This window comes from Triticum aestivum, chromosome 3A, assembly GCF_018294505.1.
Source record: "Triticum aestivum cultivar Chinese Spring chromosome 3A, IWGSC CS RefSeq v2.1, whole genome shotgun sequence".
NCBI lineage: Eukaryota > Viridiplantae > Streptophyta > Magnoliopsida > Poales > Poaceae > Triticum > Triticum aestivum.
This window is the reverse complement of record NC_057800.1, coordinates 416989561-417002948: the sequence shown is the minus strand read 5'-3', so window position 1 is coordinate 417002948 and position 13388 is coordinate 416989561. Positions and strand designations below refer to the sequence as shown.

General features: G+C 48.0%; 1 protein-coding gene across 1 annotated transcript; it reads left to right on the top strand.

Annotated features, from left to right (window-relative positions):
• Positions 1 to 8684: 8684 nt before the first annotated feature.
• Positions 8685 to 10439, top strand: LOC123058370 (adenylate-forming reductase 06235-like). Its single transcript, XM_044481105.1, has one exon. The coding sequence runs from the start codon at positions 8745 to 8747 to the stop codon at positions 10437 to 10439; it is 1695 nt and encodes a 564-aa protein (XP_044337040.1). The 5' UTR covers positions 8685 to 8744.
• The last annotated feature ends 2949 nt before the right edge of the window (positions 10440 to 13388 follow it).

The following is a 13388-nucleotide window of genomic DNA, read 5'->3' as shown; positions in this document are numbered from 1 at the left end:
GGGGTGCCGCACTTGTGAAAGTGTACGGACTTCTCACGCCATATTAAAGGGTACTGAAGCCCCTGGCGTACTTGCCGTACCACAGTGTACGGGTGCAACATGTCATTAATGAACATATATAAAAGAGATTGTAATGCGAAAGATAGACAAAAAGCTATGCATTGTATATAGAGAGGCTATTTATCAAAGCCGAACGATACAAATAGTGCGGTAAGAAAAAGATATTGGACTATTCAGTATGTCCTTACAGGGGCATGCCGCGGAATTTTATTTAAAGCAGGTATACCTCTCGTAACAGAGACCACCTGGGGTTTCCATAATGCGGCATGGCTTGTCTACTTCCCTGGATCTTGCATCGTTTGTGCGGCAGTCGAATTGCCGAACAGGTCGCCCGAAGTATGGAGTCCTGGAAATAAGAAAAAATTAAAAAAAGAATCCGCCAGCCCCTGGTACGTTTTAGGCCATATTTTGGGCGTGCCGTTATTGTGCCCCTTCCCCTGTGCCCATGGTATTTCAAGGGCGTAGTTATGTACGCAAAGTACTGGTTTCGCTATGTCGCGAGAGCTAGGGTTGGGGCCGCATTGCTACGCTTGCTCAGAGTGTGCCAGGCGGTCCTGCTGTAGGTTACTCCGGGCGCGCTTGGCAGTGTCTGGCTTTTTAATGGCCGGACTAGAGAATTGCCTAAGAAGGCTACTTTGTACCTCCGCTGCGAGAGCCGCCGTATGCTCCTCCATAGGGAGGGAGCGTTCGGTGTTTCCATTGACCGTAATTACTCCTCGAGGGCCTGGCATCTTGAGCTTGAGATATGCGTAGTGCGGCACCGCATTGAATTTTGCGAATGCGGTTCGTCCGAGCAGGGCGTGATAGCCACTGCGAAACGGGACTATATAGAAGATTAACTCATCGCTTCGGAAATTGTCCAGGGATCCGAAGACCATGTCAAGTGTTACTGAGCCTGTACAGTTGGCTTCTACACCTGGTATAACGCCTTTAAAGGTCGTTCTTGTGGGTTTAATCCTTGAGGGATCTATGCCCATTTTTCGCACTGTATCCTGATAAAGCAGGTTCAGGCTACTGCCGCCGTCCATGAGGACTCTTGTGAGATGAAATCCGTCGATGATTGGGTCGAGAACCAAGGCGAAGCTGCCATGACGAATGCTAGTGGGATGGTCCCTTCGATCAAAAGTGATCGGGCAGGAGGACCATGGGTTGAACTTTGGGGCGACTGGCTCCATCGCGTATACGTCCCGTAGCGCACGCTTCCGCTCCCGCTTGGGAATGTGGGTTGCATATATCATGTTCACCGTCCACGCTTGTGGGGGAAAGCCCTTTTGTCCATTGTTGTTCGGCGGCTTGGGCTCCTCGTCGTCGCTGTGCAGCCCCTTGTCTCTGTTTTTGGCTCTTAATTTGCCTGCCTGCTTGAACACCCAACAATCCCTGTTAGTGTGATTGGCTGGCCTTTCGGGGGTGCCATGTATCTGTCACAAGCGATCGGGTATTTGGTCCAAACTGGACGGGCCCTGAGTATTCTTTTTGAATGGCTTTTTCGCTGACCGGATTTATAGCTTTTGAATCCTGCATTGACTGCCGTGTCTTCATTGCTGTCGCTGTTAACGCGGCGTTTTTGCTTATACCGACGTGTCCTGCCACTTTCGTCCTTGGTATTTGAATTACCAGGGTTCTTTGATAAGTTGTTACTGCGAGCTAGCCAGCTGTCTTCACCCGTGCAAAAGCGGGTCATGAGTGTCGTGAGGGCTGCCATGGATTTCGGCTTTTCCTGTCCCAGGTGCCGGGCAAGCCACTCGTCGCGGATGTTATGCTTAAAGGCTGCTAGGGCCTCTGCGTCCGGACAGTCGACTATCTGGTTTTTCTTTGTTAGGAACCATGTCCAGAATTGTCTGGCTGATTCTTCTGGCTGCTGAATTATGTGGCTTAAGTTGTCGGCATCCGGCGGTCGCACGTAAGTGCCCTAGAAGTTGTCGAGGAATGCGGCTTCCAGGTCCTCCCAAGAACCGATTGAGTCTGCTGGCAAGCTGTTGAACCAATGCCGGGCCGGTCCTTTGAGTTTGAGCGGGAGGTATTTTATGGCGTTTAGATCATCGCCGCGTGCCATGTGGATGTGAAGGAGATAATCCTCGATCCATACCGCCGGGTCTGTTGTGGCATCGTATGACTCGATGTTTACGGGTTTGAAACCCTCTGGGATTTTATGATCCATTACTTCATTCGTGAAGCACAGCGGGTGTGCGGCGCCTCTGTATTGGGCTATATCACGAAGCAGCTCGGAAGAGCTATGTCTGTTGTGTTCGGCCCGGCCGGATTTGTTGTATCCGGAGTGAAGATCATTGTCACATGCCGTAGGGTGCCTGCGCGATCCGTAGATCGATCTTGTTTGTCTTGCCTTATCCTCTAGTATGTTTCGCAGGTCGGGCGCATTTTCCCGTGCCTTAGTTGAGCGGCATCGGGGCATGGCTTGGGTGGAGGACCAAGAGGCCTCTCTGTCGCGGCCGCGAGGTGGCCGGTCTGCCATGTCATGCGCTGGTGATGTAGGTGCTTCCTCCTCTGATTGGGGTAGCAGCCTGCGCTTCGGGTAACTCTTGGAGGGGCCTTCGAGTTCATACTCTTCGGCCGTAAGGACTTCAGTCCATCTGTCAGCTAGCAAATCTTGGGAAGCTCTAAGCTGTTGCTGCTTTTTCTTGAGGCTTCTTGCCATGGCTAAAAGCATGTGTTTAAAATGCTCTTGTTCGGCGGGGTCTGATGGTATGACGAATTCGTCGTCATCGAGGCTTGCCTCGTCTTCAGAGGGAGGAGTATGGTTATCATCCTTGACCTCTTGGTCTGCCGCTCTCTCACGAGGGCTGGCTTCTCCATCTTCCCGTGCCGAATCTTGCTGAGGTGGGTGTTCTTCGGCGCTATCCGGGGTAGTACTATCTCCCATGCCGGAATCACCGTTTTTGCTTTGGCGGGATTTAGAGCGACGCCGCTGACACCGGCTCTTTGGCTATTTCTTGGGGGCGTTATCCCCCACTGTTCCATCGCCATCTCCATCTTTTGGAGTATCCACCATATATATGTCATATGACGAGGTGGCTTTCCAGCGCCCTACAGGTGCTGGTTCCTGTTCGTCTCCTATATCGTAGTCCATGCCGTCGATGTCTTCGGAGCCGAAGTCAAGCATGTCGGTAAAATCGTCGACAGTGGCTACAAAGTGGGTGGTGGGTGGGTTTTGAATTTCCTCACCGTCCGTATCCCACCCTTGCTGAACATAGTCCGGCCAGGGCTCTCCTGACAATGAGAGAGACTTTAGAGAATTCAGGATGTCGCCGAAGGGCGAGTGCTGAAAGATGTCCGCGGCGGTGAACTCCATTACCGGCGCCCAATCGGATTCGATTGGCAGGGGCACGGGGGGCTCGGAGTTCGAAGAGGAATCCGGCTCCTCGGAGTCATGGGCCATGCGGAGTGCGGGGCTGGAGTTCGGCTCGATCGCCTCTGAGATCGCAACCCCTGAGGCAGCGACCAACCGCTGATCCTCGATCGGTGCAGTAGGCTCCGAATCAATGGTCGGAACCAGTGCGCGTGCGGCCCCCAAAGCACTGTTCGGCGGCAGAGCTACATCATGCCCATCGAGACAGTGCGGCGCGCTTGGCTATGGCTTGAATCCATCGAAGATCAAGTCCCCGCGGATGTCGGCCATGTAATTTAGGCTTCCAAACCTGACCTGATGGCCAGGGGCGTAGCTTTCGATCTGCTCCAGGTGGCCGAGCGAATTGGCCCGCAGAGCGAAGCCGCCGAAGACGAAGATCTGTCCGGGGAGAAAAGCCTCACCCTGGACCGTGTCGTTGTTGATGATCAAAGGAGCCATCGGGCCTAAAGGCGACAACATAGAGGAACTCTCAATGAAAGCACCAATGTCGGTGTCAAAACCGGCGGATCTCGGGTAAGGGGTCCCGAACTGTGCGTCTAGGCCGGATGGTAACAGGAGACAGGGGACACTTTGTTTTACCCAGGTTCGGGCCCTCTCGATGGAGGTAATACCCTACTCCTGCTTGATTAATATTGATGATATGGGTATTACAAGAGTAGATCTACCACGAGATCAAGGAGGCTAAACCCTAGAAGCTAGCCTATGGTATGATAGTGTATGGAGTTGATTCTGTCCTACAGACTACAACCCTCCGATTTATATAGACACCGGATAGGGTTAGGGTTACACAGAGTCGGTTACAATGGTAGGAGATCTTTGAATATCGCATCGCCAAGCTTGCCTTCCACGCCAAGGAAAGTCCCATCCGGACACGGGATGAAGTCTTCAATCTTGTATCTTCATAGTCCGGGAGTCCGGCTGAAGGTATAGTCCGGCTACCCAAACACCCCCTAATCCAGGACTCCCTCAATCATCTTATAATGCTACCGCCGTACTAAGAAAAATAAGATGCATAAAGGATAAACATCACATGCAATCAAAATAAGTGATATGAGATGGCCATCATCATCTTATGCCTTTGATCTCCATCTCCAAAGCACCGTCATGATCACCATCGTCACCGGCTTGACACCTTTATCTCCATCGTAGCATCGTTGTCGTCTCGCCAACTATTGCTTCTACGACTATCGCTACCACTTAGTGATAAAGTAAAGCAATTACATGGCGATTACATTTCATACAATAAAGCGACAACCATATGGCTCCTGCCAGTTGCCGATAACTGTTACAAAACATGATCATCTCATACAACAATTTATATCATCACGTCTTGACCATATCACATCACAACATGCCCTGCAAAAACAAGTTAGACAAGTTAGACGTCCTCTACTTTGTTGTTGCAAGTTTTACGTGGCTGCTACGGGCTTCTAGCAAGAACCGTTCTTACCTACGCATCAAAACCACAACAATTTTTCGTCAAGTGTGTTGTTTTAACCTTCAACAAGGACCGAGCGTAGTCAAACTCGATTCAACTAAAGCTGGAGAAACAGACACCCATTAGCCACCTGTGTGCGAAGCATGTCGGTAGAACAAGTCTCATGAACGCGGTCATGTAATGTCGGTCTGGGCCGCTCCATCCAACAATACCGCTGAATCAAAGTAAGACATGTTGGTAAGCAGTATGACTATTATCGCCCACAACTCATTGTGTTCTACTCGTGCATATAACAACTACGCATAGACCTTGCTCGGATGCCACTGTTGGGGAACACAATATTTCAAAAAATTACCTACGATCATGCAAGATCTATCTAGGAGATGCATAGCAACGAGAGGGGAGAGTGTGTCTACGTACCCTCGTAGACCGAAAGCGGAAGCGTTTAGTAACGTGGTTGATGTAGTTGAACGTCTTCGCGATCCAACCGATCCAAGTACTGAATGCACAACACCTCCGCGATCAGCACATGTTCAGCTCGATGACGTCCCTCAAAATCTTGATCCAGTTGAGACCGAGGGAGAGTTCCGTCTGCACGACAGCGTAGTGACGGTGATGATGAAGTTACCGATGCAGGGCTTCACCTAAGCACTACAACGATATGACCGAGGTGTGTAACTATTGAGGGGGAAGCACATGGCCAAAAGATCAACTTGTGTGTCTATGGGGTGCCCCTGGCCACGTATATAAAGGAGGGGAGGGAAGAGGTGGCAGTCCCTAAGGGGGCGCGCCAGGTGTGGGGAATTCTATTAGGACTCCCTAGTCCTAGTAGGATTCCCCTCATCTTTCCTATTCCTAGTAGGAGAAGGAGGGAAGGAGAAGGAGGAGAGAAGGAAAGGGGGTCCGCCCCTCCCAACCCTAACCCAATTCGGATTGGGCTTAGGGGGGGGGCGTCACTCCTTGGCCGGCCTCCTCTCTTCCACCACTAGTCCCATGAGGCCCAATAACTTCCCGGGGGGTCCAGTAACCCCCGGTACTCCGAAACTCATCCGGATTGACCCGAACCATTCCAGTGTCCTAACCTTCCAATATATGAATCTTTATGTCTCGACCATTTCGAGACTCCTCGTCATGTCCGTGATCTCATCAGGGACTCCAAACAACCTTCGGTCATCAAATCACATAACTCATATACAAATCGTCATCGAACGTTAAGCGTGTGGACCCTACGGGTTCGAGAACTATGTAGACATGACTAAGACACATCTTCGGTCAATAACCAATAGCGGAACCTGGATGCTCATATTGGTTCCCACATATTCAATGAAAATCTTTATCAATCAAACCGCATAACCACATACATTGTTCCCTTTGTCATCGATATGTTACTTGCCCGAGATTCGATCGTCGGTATCATCATACCTAGTTCAATCTCGTCACCGGCAAGTCTCTTTACTCGTTCCATAATGCATCATACCACAACTAACTCATTAGTCACATTTCTTGCAAGGCTTATAGTGATGTGCATTACCGAGAGGGCCCAGCGATACCCCTCTGATACACGAAGTGACAAATCCTAATCTTAATCTATGCCAACTCAACAAACACCATCAGAGACACCTGTAGAGCATCTTTATAATCACCCAGTTACGTTGTGACGTTTGATAGCACACAAGGTGTTCCTCCAGTATTCGGGAGTTGCATAATCTCATAGTCTGATGAACATGTATAAGTCATGAAGAAAGCAATAGCAGAAAAACTAAACGATCATTATGCTAAGCTAACGGATGGGTCTTGTCCATCACATCATTCTGTAATGATGTGATCCCGTTTATCAAATGACAACACATGTCTATGGCTAGGAAACTTAACCATATTTGATTAACGAGCTAGTCAAGTAGAGGCATACTAGGGACATTCTGTTTGTCTATGTATTCACACATGTACTAACTTTCCGGTTAATACAATTCTAGCATGAATAATAAACATTTATCATGATACAAGGAAATATAAATAACAACTTTATTATTGTCTCTAGGAAATATTTCCTTCAAAAGGATGTTGAGAGAGCTTTTGTTGTGCTTCAAAAGCACTTTCCGATTGTCCGCATCTGTGTTGAGTACGAGAATCCTTAGAGACTATGTAGGATCAGGACAACATGTGTTGTCTTGCACAACATGATCATCGAGCATGAGAGAGAGGACCCGAGAACTTGAAGTTCATCAACAATGGTGCCATGGTGGAGCCGCGAAGTAACCCAAACAATGTCCAAGCATTCCTTGAAGCATATCGAAGGATCGACAACCAAGAAACTCACAGCCAATTCCAAGATGATCTTGCTGAGCACCATTGGTAACTTCATAGCACTTGATTCTTGTGCTTTTATCATATTTTATTTGGATCATTAGTTCATTTGCACCGTATTGTGTGTTTGAATTTTAATATTCAAATTTGAAAACATTGAATTCGGTATATACTTGAATTGTGTGTATTGTCTGAAGTTTTGATCTAATATGTTGTGAAAATATATGCTCAAATAGAGTTTGTATGCAATCATTTGGAAAAGAAACAACAACTTTTTTAGCGAATTAAGTTGTAGGGTGAGGACTAGGTGTAAAGAAAAGATGAATCCCTAAAATTTTGGTGGCTTAAAAGATAAGGGGAAGTTTAGGGGATTAAAGGATAGGGGAAGGGCTAGAGATGATCTATGGGGATTCATTATGGGCAAGCCTTGTTGAGAACGTAACAATTTTTCATTCTTATTAGTTGTGATTTTTGATGTAAAATGTTATTTAGATATATCCATTTAACAAATCATGCATCCTCCTAGCTCCATTATTGTTTACATATGAGTGCTTGACCATGTACACTAGTGTCATAGTAGTAGAAACGCCAATTATGTGATCTTTGTGACAATTGAACTGATATGTTCCTATTTGGAGAAGTGAACCCATTTCAATGAAGTTGATATGGACATGTTTGATGGAATCTTTGAAAGCGTCGAAACAAATAAAACTACATATACAAAGGAGCCTGATGAGAGTAGTAGAAATAGTCAAAAGCCACAAACTCGATTGGAATTTGACTATTTGACTGGAAAGATTAAGTACACCAACTTGTTTAACTTCAGTTTGCTGAGTTTCACGTAATCTTTTTTAAAAGGAGGATAAGCCCCGGCTTCTGCATCGAGCGAGTTTCACATAAATCTTGTTTCACATAATTAAAGTTTTTACATGTACTCACCAGAACGCTCATAATCAGATAACCAATATATGAAGAACAGATATAACCCAGAAGTTCATAATAAAATAAAATTGCTAAACATCAAATCGCCAAGACGTCATGCAAATGCAAGCAGGCGTTTTCCGCAAAATGTGTGGTACAGGTTGTTGGACGATCTGAACCGTACATTCGAGATCCAAAGGCCCATGTTAGAGATTCCAAGTTTCCATTGGATACTACCTCATTTTGAACACCCATGGCCACAAGGTCCTGGGGTTGACATAGTAGTAGATGCTAGTCGCAATGTGTAACGATCGACACTTGCCGCGGCCGCGAATTCTCACAGCGAGGGCTTCATCCAGCACCCCCCTTCTTGCGGGGCATATAGTAGTATAGATTTCCAATCAAGTTGCAAAGGTCAGAAAGTTGACTAATTCTCCGTCGCCGGAATTTGCCTCGAGTAACTGGACTTCAAATTTTATATGGTTGAAACTGAATCGTCACTCGTATGGGTGCATGATCGATGCCTATAGCTAGCTAGCCATACCTGGCTATAAATACGTATGCGCATCTGCATAGGTAGCACCCCACCCATGCAACTGTTGTATGCTAGACTAGAGTACAGGCGTGTGGAGAACACGTTACTTGCCGATCGACGCCATGGACGAACAAGGCCCCGCAGCAAAGCCCATGGGCATGGCCATCAAGTTCTCTAGCTGCCGTGGCGTCGCCTTCGAGATCAAGCCCTCGCCGGCAAGCCCCTTTGCTCTAGACACTGCCGCTAGTCCTTCCGACTCGCCGCCCGCCGAATCCGGCGGCGGCCGATGGGTGTGGTTCCCTCAGCCTTTCAACCGTAATTACTCCACCACGAGCTTTCTCACGGCGCGCAGCCGTGCGAGCACCCACTTCTGCGACCTCGACGACATCAGCGATGGCGACACGGACGATGAGTCTGTCGCTACGGACGAGGAGATGTCCCTCACCGCCGCTGACGTTTCTCGCGTGCAGAGCAGGAGATCCAACGCGCCGGCTAAGCCTGTGAGGGCGGCGGCTGGGCACTCCAGGCTCGGCGTCATACTGCTCGACCAAGGCTTGTTCACCGTTTACAAGCGACTCTTCATGCTCTGCATCGCGCTGAATGCGGCGGGGCTCGCTGCCGCGGCAACCGGCCGCTTCCCTTACGCCAAGCGCCACGCCGCCGTCTTCGCCATCGGGAATATACTGGCGCTCACGCTGTGCCGCTCCGAGGCGGTGCTCCGGGGAGTCTTCTGGCTCACCGTCGCGCTCCTCGGCCGGCCATGGGTGCCGGTCGCCGTAAAGACCGGCGTTACGGCTATCCTCCAGTCCCTCGGCGGTGTCCACAGCGGCTGCGGCATGTCCTCGCTGGCGTGGCTGGTATACGCGCTCGTGCAGGCGCTCGAGCTCCGCGGCGTGACGCCACCCGAGATCGTGAGCGTCGCGTCCGCAATACTCGGCCTGGTTGCACTCTCGTGCCTCGCGGCATTTCCGCTCGTGCGCCACCTCCATCACAACGTGTTCGAGCGTACGCACCGATTCGCTGGCTGGAGCGCGCTCGCACTGCTCTGGGCTTTCGTCATGCTCACTGCTGGCTACAACCCGGCAATCAGATCTTACCACAGGCTGACCGTCGCCTCCCTGGCTAAGCGCCAAGAGCTATGGCTGACGGCCGCCATCACCTTCTTCACCTTCCTCCCGTGGCTCACCGTGCGCCGCGTGCCGGTCACGGTCACCGCGCCGTCTACCCGCGCGTCCATCATAACCTTCCAAGGCGGCGTCAAGGCCGGCCTGCTCGGTCGCATCAGCCGCTCGCCGCTCTCCGAGTGGCACGCCTTCGGCATCATCTCCGACGACAGGGACACTCACGCCATGCTCGCTGGCGCAGTGGGAGACTTCACCCGGGGCCTCGTCTCCGACCCGCCCAGCCACCTTTGGGTACGTACAGTCCACTTCGCCGGGCTGCCCTACCTCATCAGCATGTACCAGAGAGTCACCATGGTCGCGACCGGCTCCGGCATATGCGTGTTCCTGTCGTTCCTTATGCAACCAAGTTGGGCGGAGGTATCTCTGGTCTGGGTGGCCAAGGACATCGACGCCAACTACGGCGACGGGATAAGAGCCATGGTGACGAGCAACGAGAACCTTGGAGAGCGTGTGATCGTGCACGACACGATGACCATGGGGCGTCCGGATGTCTCGGAGCTGGCCGTTGGCGCGGCACGACAGTGGAACGCGGAGGCGGTGGTGGTGACGAGCAACCCGGAGGGGAGCAGGGACGTCGTGAGGAGATGCAAGAAGGCCGGCATCCCGGCGTTTGGTCCTATCTGGGACTCTTGATTTTTATTTTATTTTATTTTGAGATAGGGACTTTTATGTTAAGTACTCCTCCGTTCCAAAATAACTTTGTATTAAATCAGGTACACTTATTTTAGCACGGAAGGAGTATGAAGAACGAACTTCAAAAAAAAAATATCTCGATCCAAAATATTTGTAGTTCTAAGTATGTCCTAGGTCAACTTCTTTAGATTTCACTTAGTCTACAAAAATACTCTCTCCGTTTCAAAATAGATAATTCAACTTTGTACTAACTTAGTTCAATGTTTTGACAGAAGCGCGCGGTGTAATTCCATTGATTTTTTATTTCGATCGTCTGATGATAGATTCAACCTCTGATAAAAAAGATAGACCTTGGTTCTATTTCATCTCTTCAACAAGTTTAGTAATAAGCATAACGGCCCTATTGTTCCGATGGAGAGAAGAACCTATAATTAGCTTTTCGGGAAATTTGGGAGTATATATCAACCTAGATTCTCTGATTTCCCTGCTGGAAATCTATTCTAAAGGTGAAATAGATTTATATGGTTGGAAGAAAAAAAATCGGGATGGATGATATTGCTAGGGTGTGGAAAGACTCCCTTCATAGGCAAGCTCCTCTTAGTAAGCATTTCCCCCAGTTGTTTGCTATATGCAATGAGCCTGAAAGTACTGTTTCCTAATTCCACCAGATTAATATGAACAACTTTTTCATGAGAAGGTTGAATCCTGAGTTGCTTAATTAGTGGCATGTGGTGCGTGTCTGTGGAAACTTTGCAACTCATTAATGAATCTGATACTGTTCACCGGGGCTTACATAAAAATGGTGTATATACCATCAATCCATGTATAAATGGCTTGAAAAACACCTTGCCAGGTGCCACTTTAAATAGATTTGGGCAACTAAGTTGCCTTTGAAAATACAAATCTTTCTCTGGTAGTTGTTCCAAAGTGCGGTTCTCACTAAGCAAGTGATGAGATAAACAAAGTGGCCTGGAACCGTGTTGGTCCTTTTGCAAAAATATTGAAATGCATCAACATTTATTTTTACAATGCAGGTTTGGTGAACAGTGGGTGTTGTATTGAGAATTGATCTTTGTCCCAATAGTTGTTGGCAACTTTATCTTTGTCCTATGCTTTCTCAAACAATGGGGAAAAATCTTGTTGACGTCTGAGATTCAACTTTCGATAGGGGTATCCTTAGTATCCGCGTCAAAAATTAGCGAGGGCATGTACGACGACCTTATAACGAAGGTTGTCATACACTTGACAAAGTGGAACGATGATGTTTTTCATAGGTTCAATTGCCTCATGGAAGCGCAACCTACGTCCTATGGGAGGCTCGTTAAGAGTGGTGCTTGGCACATAGGGCACTTAGAACGCAACTTCTTCCCGTGTCCCATGACTCCTTACTAGTCCGAGCCTTACAAGATCCCTCGGACTCCGAGCTCTCACCCTTCCTTTGCCCCCTTGAAGGGGCTTGGAAGGAAGAGAGTGAGACTACACTTGAGTGTATTCAAGTGAGAGTGAGTTTGTTACATGCCCATGGGGGGCTTTATTTAGCCTAGGGATCCTTGACAAATGACCAAGGTTACACTTGAAGTAAGAAGGTGGGAGTGTAGAACTAGGTAATTTTCTGTCGTTTGGTCCATGCGCTCCTTGTTGGGCTAAGAGGTGGGTTGTGGCCCAATAGGGGAGAATCCTTACACTATGAGGATACTTCCTTGCTTGAGCTTGGGCCTCTTTTATGTGGTCTTCCTCCTTTGATTTTTTAACCATGAAGCCTAGCTTGGACTTCCGTTGACCAGAGTGGCTTGCTTGGACCCATGGGGGTGGCTTGACCCATTGTTGACTTCCTTGACTTGTGTTGACCACTTGGGGGCACTCCACGTGGGATAGGAATGACACCTTAACTAGGATTAAAATCCACTACTACAACAATTCTATATTATTGGATTACCTGTAGTGACTTGGGCTATCTGGAATGCACGAAATCATGCTACTTTTGAGCATAAGCTGATTCAAAGCCCTTTTGAGATCATCTTTTCTGTATGCACTTTACTAATATCCTAGGAAGGTCTTAGAAAGGATGAGGATATAGTGACTCTTAAGGCAGGAGATGATCTCCTTCGCGGCAACGCTCTGAAGCTGATGAGGATTTGTGGTGCTACTAATTGGATAATTGCTGGTGGTTGAAGTCTCACGGAGTTGCTGGTGATGTTGGTGTTGGCTATCCTTGTTGCATGATCTCTAGAACGATGTTTCTTTTGAAATTTTTATGTGGCTATCCTGGTACTTTGTGCTACAACACTTTATATGCATTCTAATAGATCTAGTTTTTGCTTGCTCTAGTGTTGTCCATGTTTTTGCCCCATGGTGCATGTTTTGATGATGAGCATGTGCAATGGGTTTCCTGTAGTGCTCGAACTCGCTTTCCCTTCTTTCTCGTACCCTTTGTTCTTTTGCACTTGTGTATTTCCGTTATCTTGATAATGGAAAGGGGGTAAGCCCAGTTGAAAAATAAAATTAAAAACATCTACAACGACAAATTAGTTTAATTAGATTCTCCATACTCTAAATGCAAAATTGCTGCAAATTAAACTAAAGCAAAGGATTTAGATCAGGAGGCTGAGAGCAAAGGGACACAAGGATACAGAAGAAATGACTTGCAACGCGGACAGAAGTTGTGATGGTCAATCTGTTGACACTAAAAATTATGTTATGGTACGGTGTGGTTTGGATTTTGTTTTGATAAAGAGAGATCCTCTTTCTATTAAAAGAAACCGCAATCTATTATACAACTATCATGATCAACACGAAAACAAAAGAGATTACGATGCATGATCTACCTGGAACAACATGAGGTAAACTGAACAGTTGTATGATGATAACCCACACCACTGCTAAGCTCCAGACTTCATCATCCTTGGAGTCGACAAGCCAGTTCTCCAAAAGATGATTTAACCAGACAAT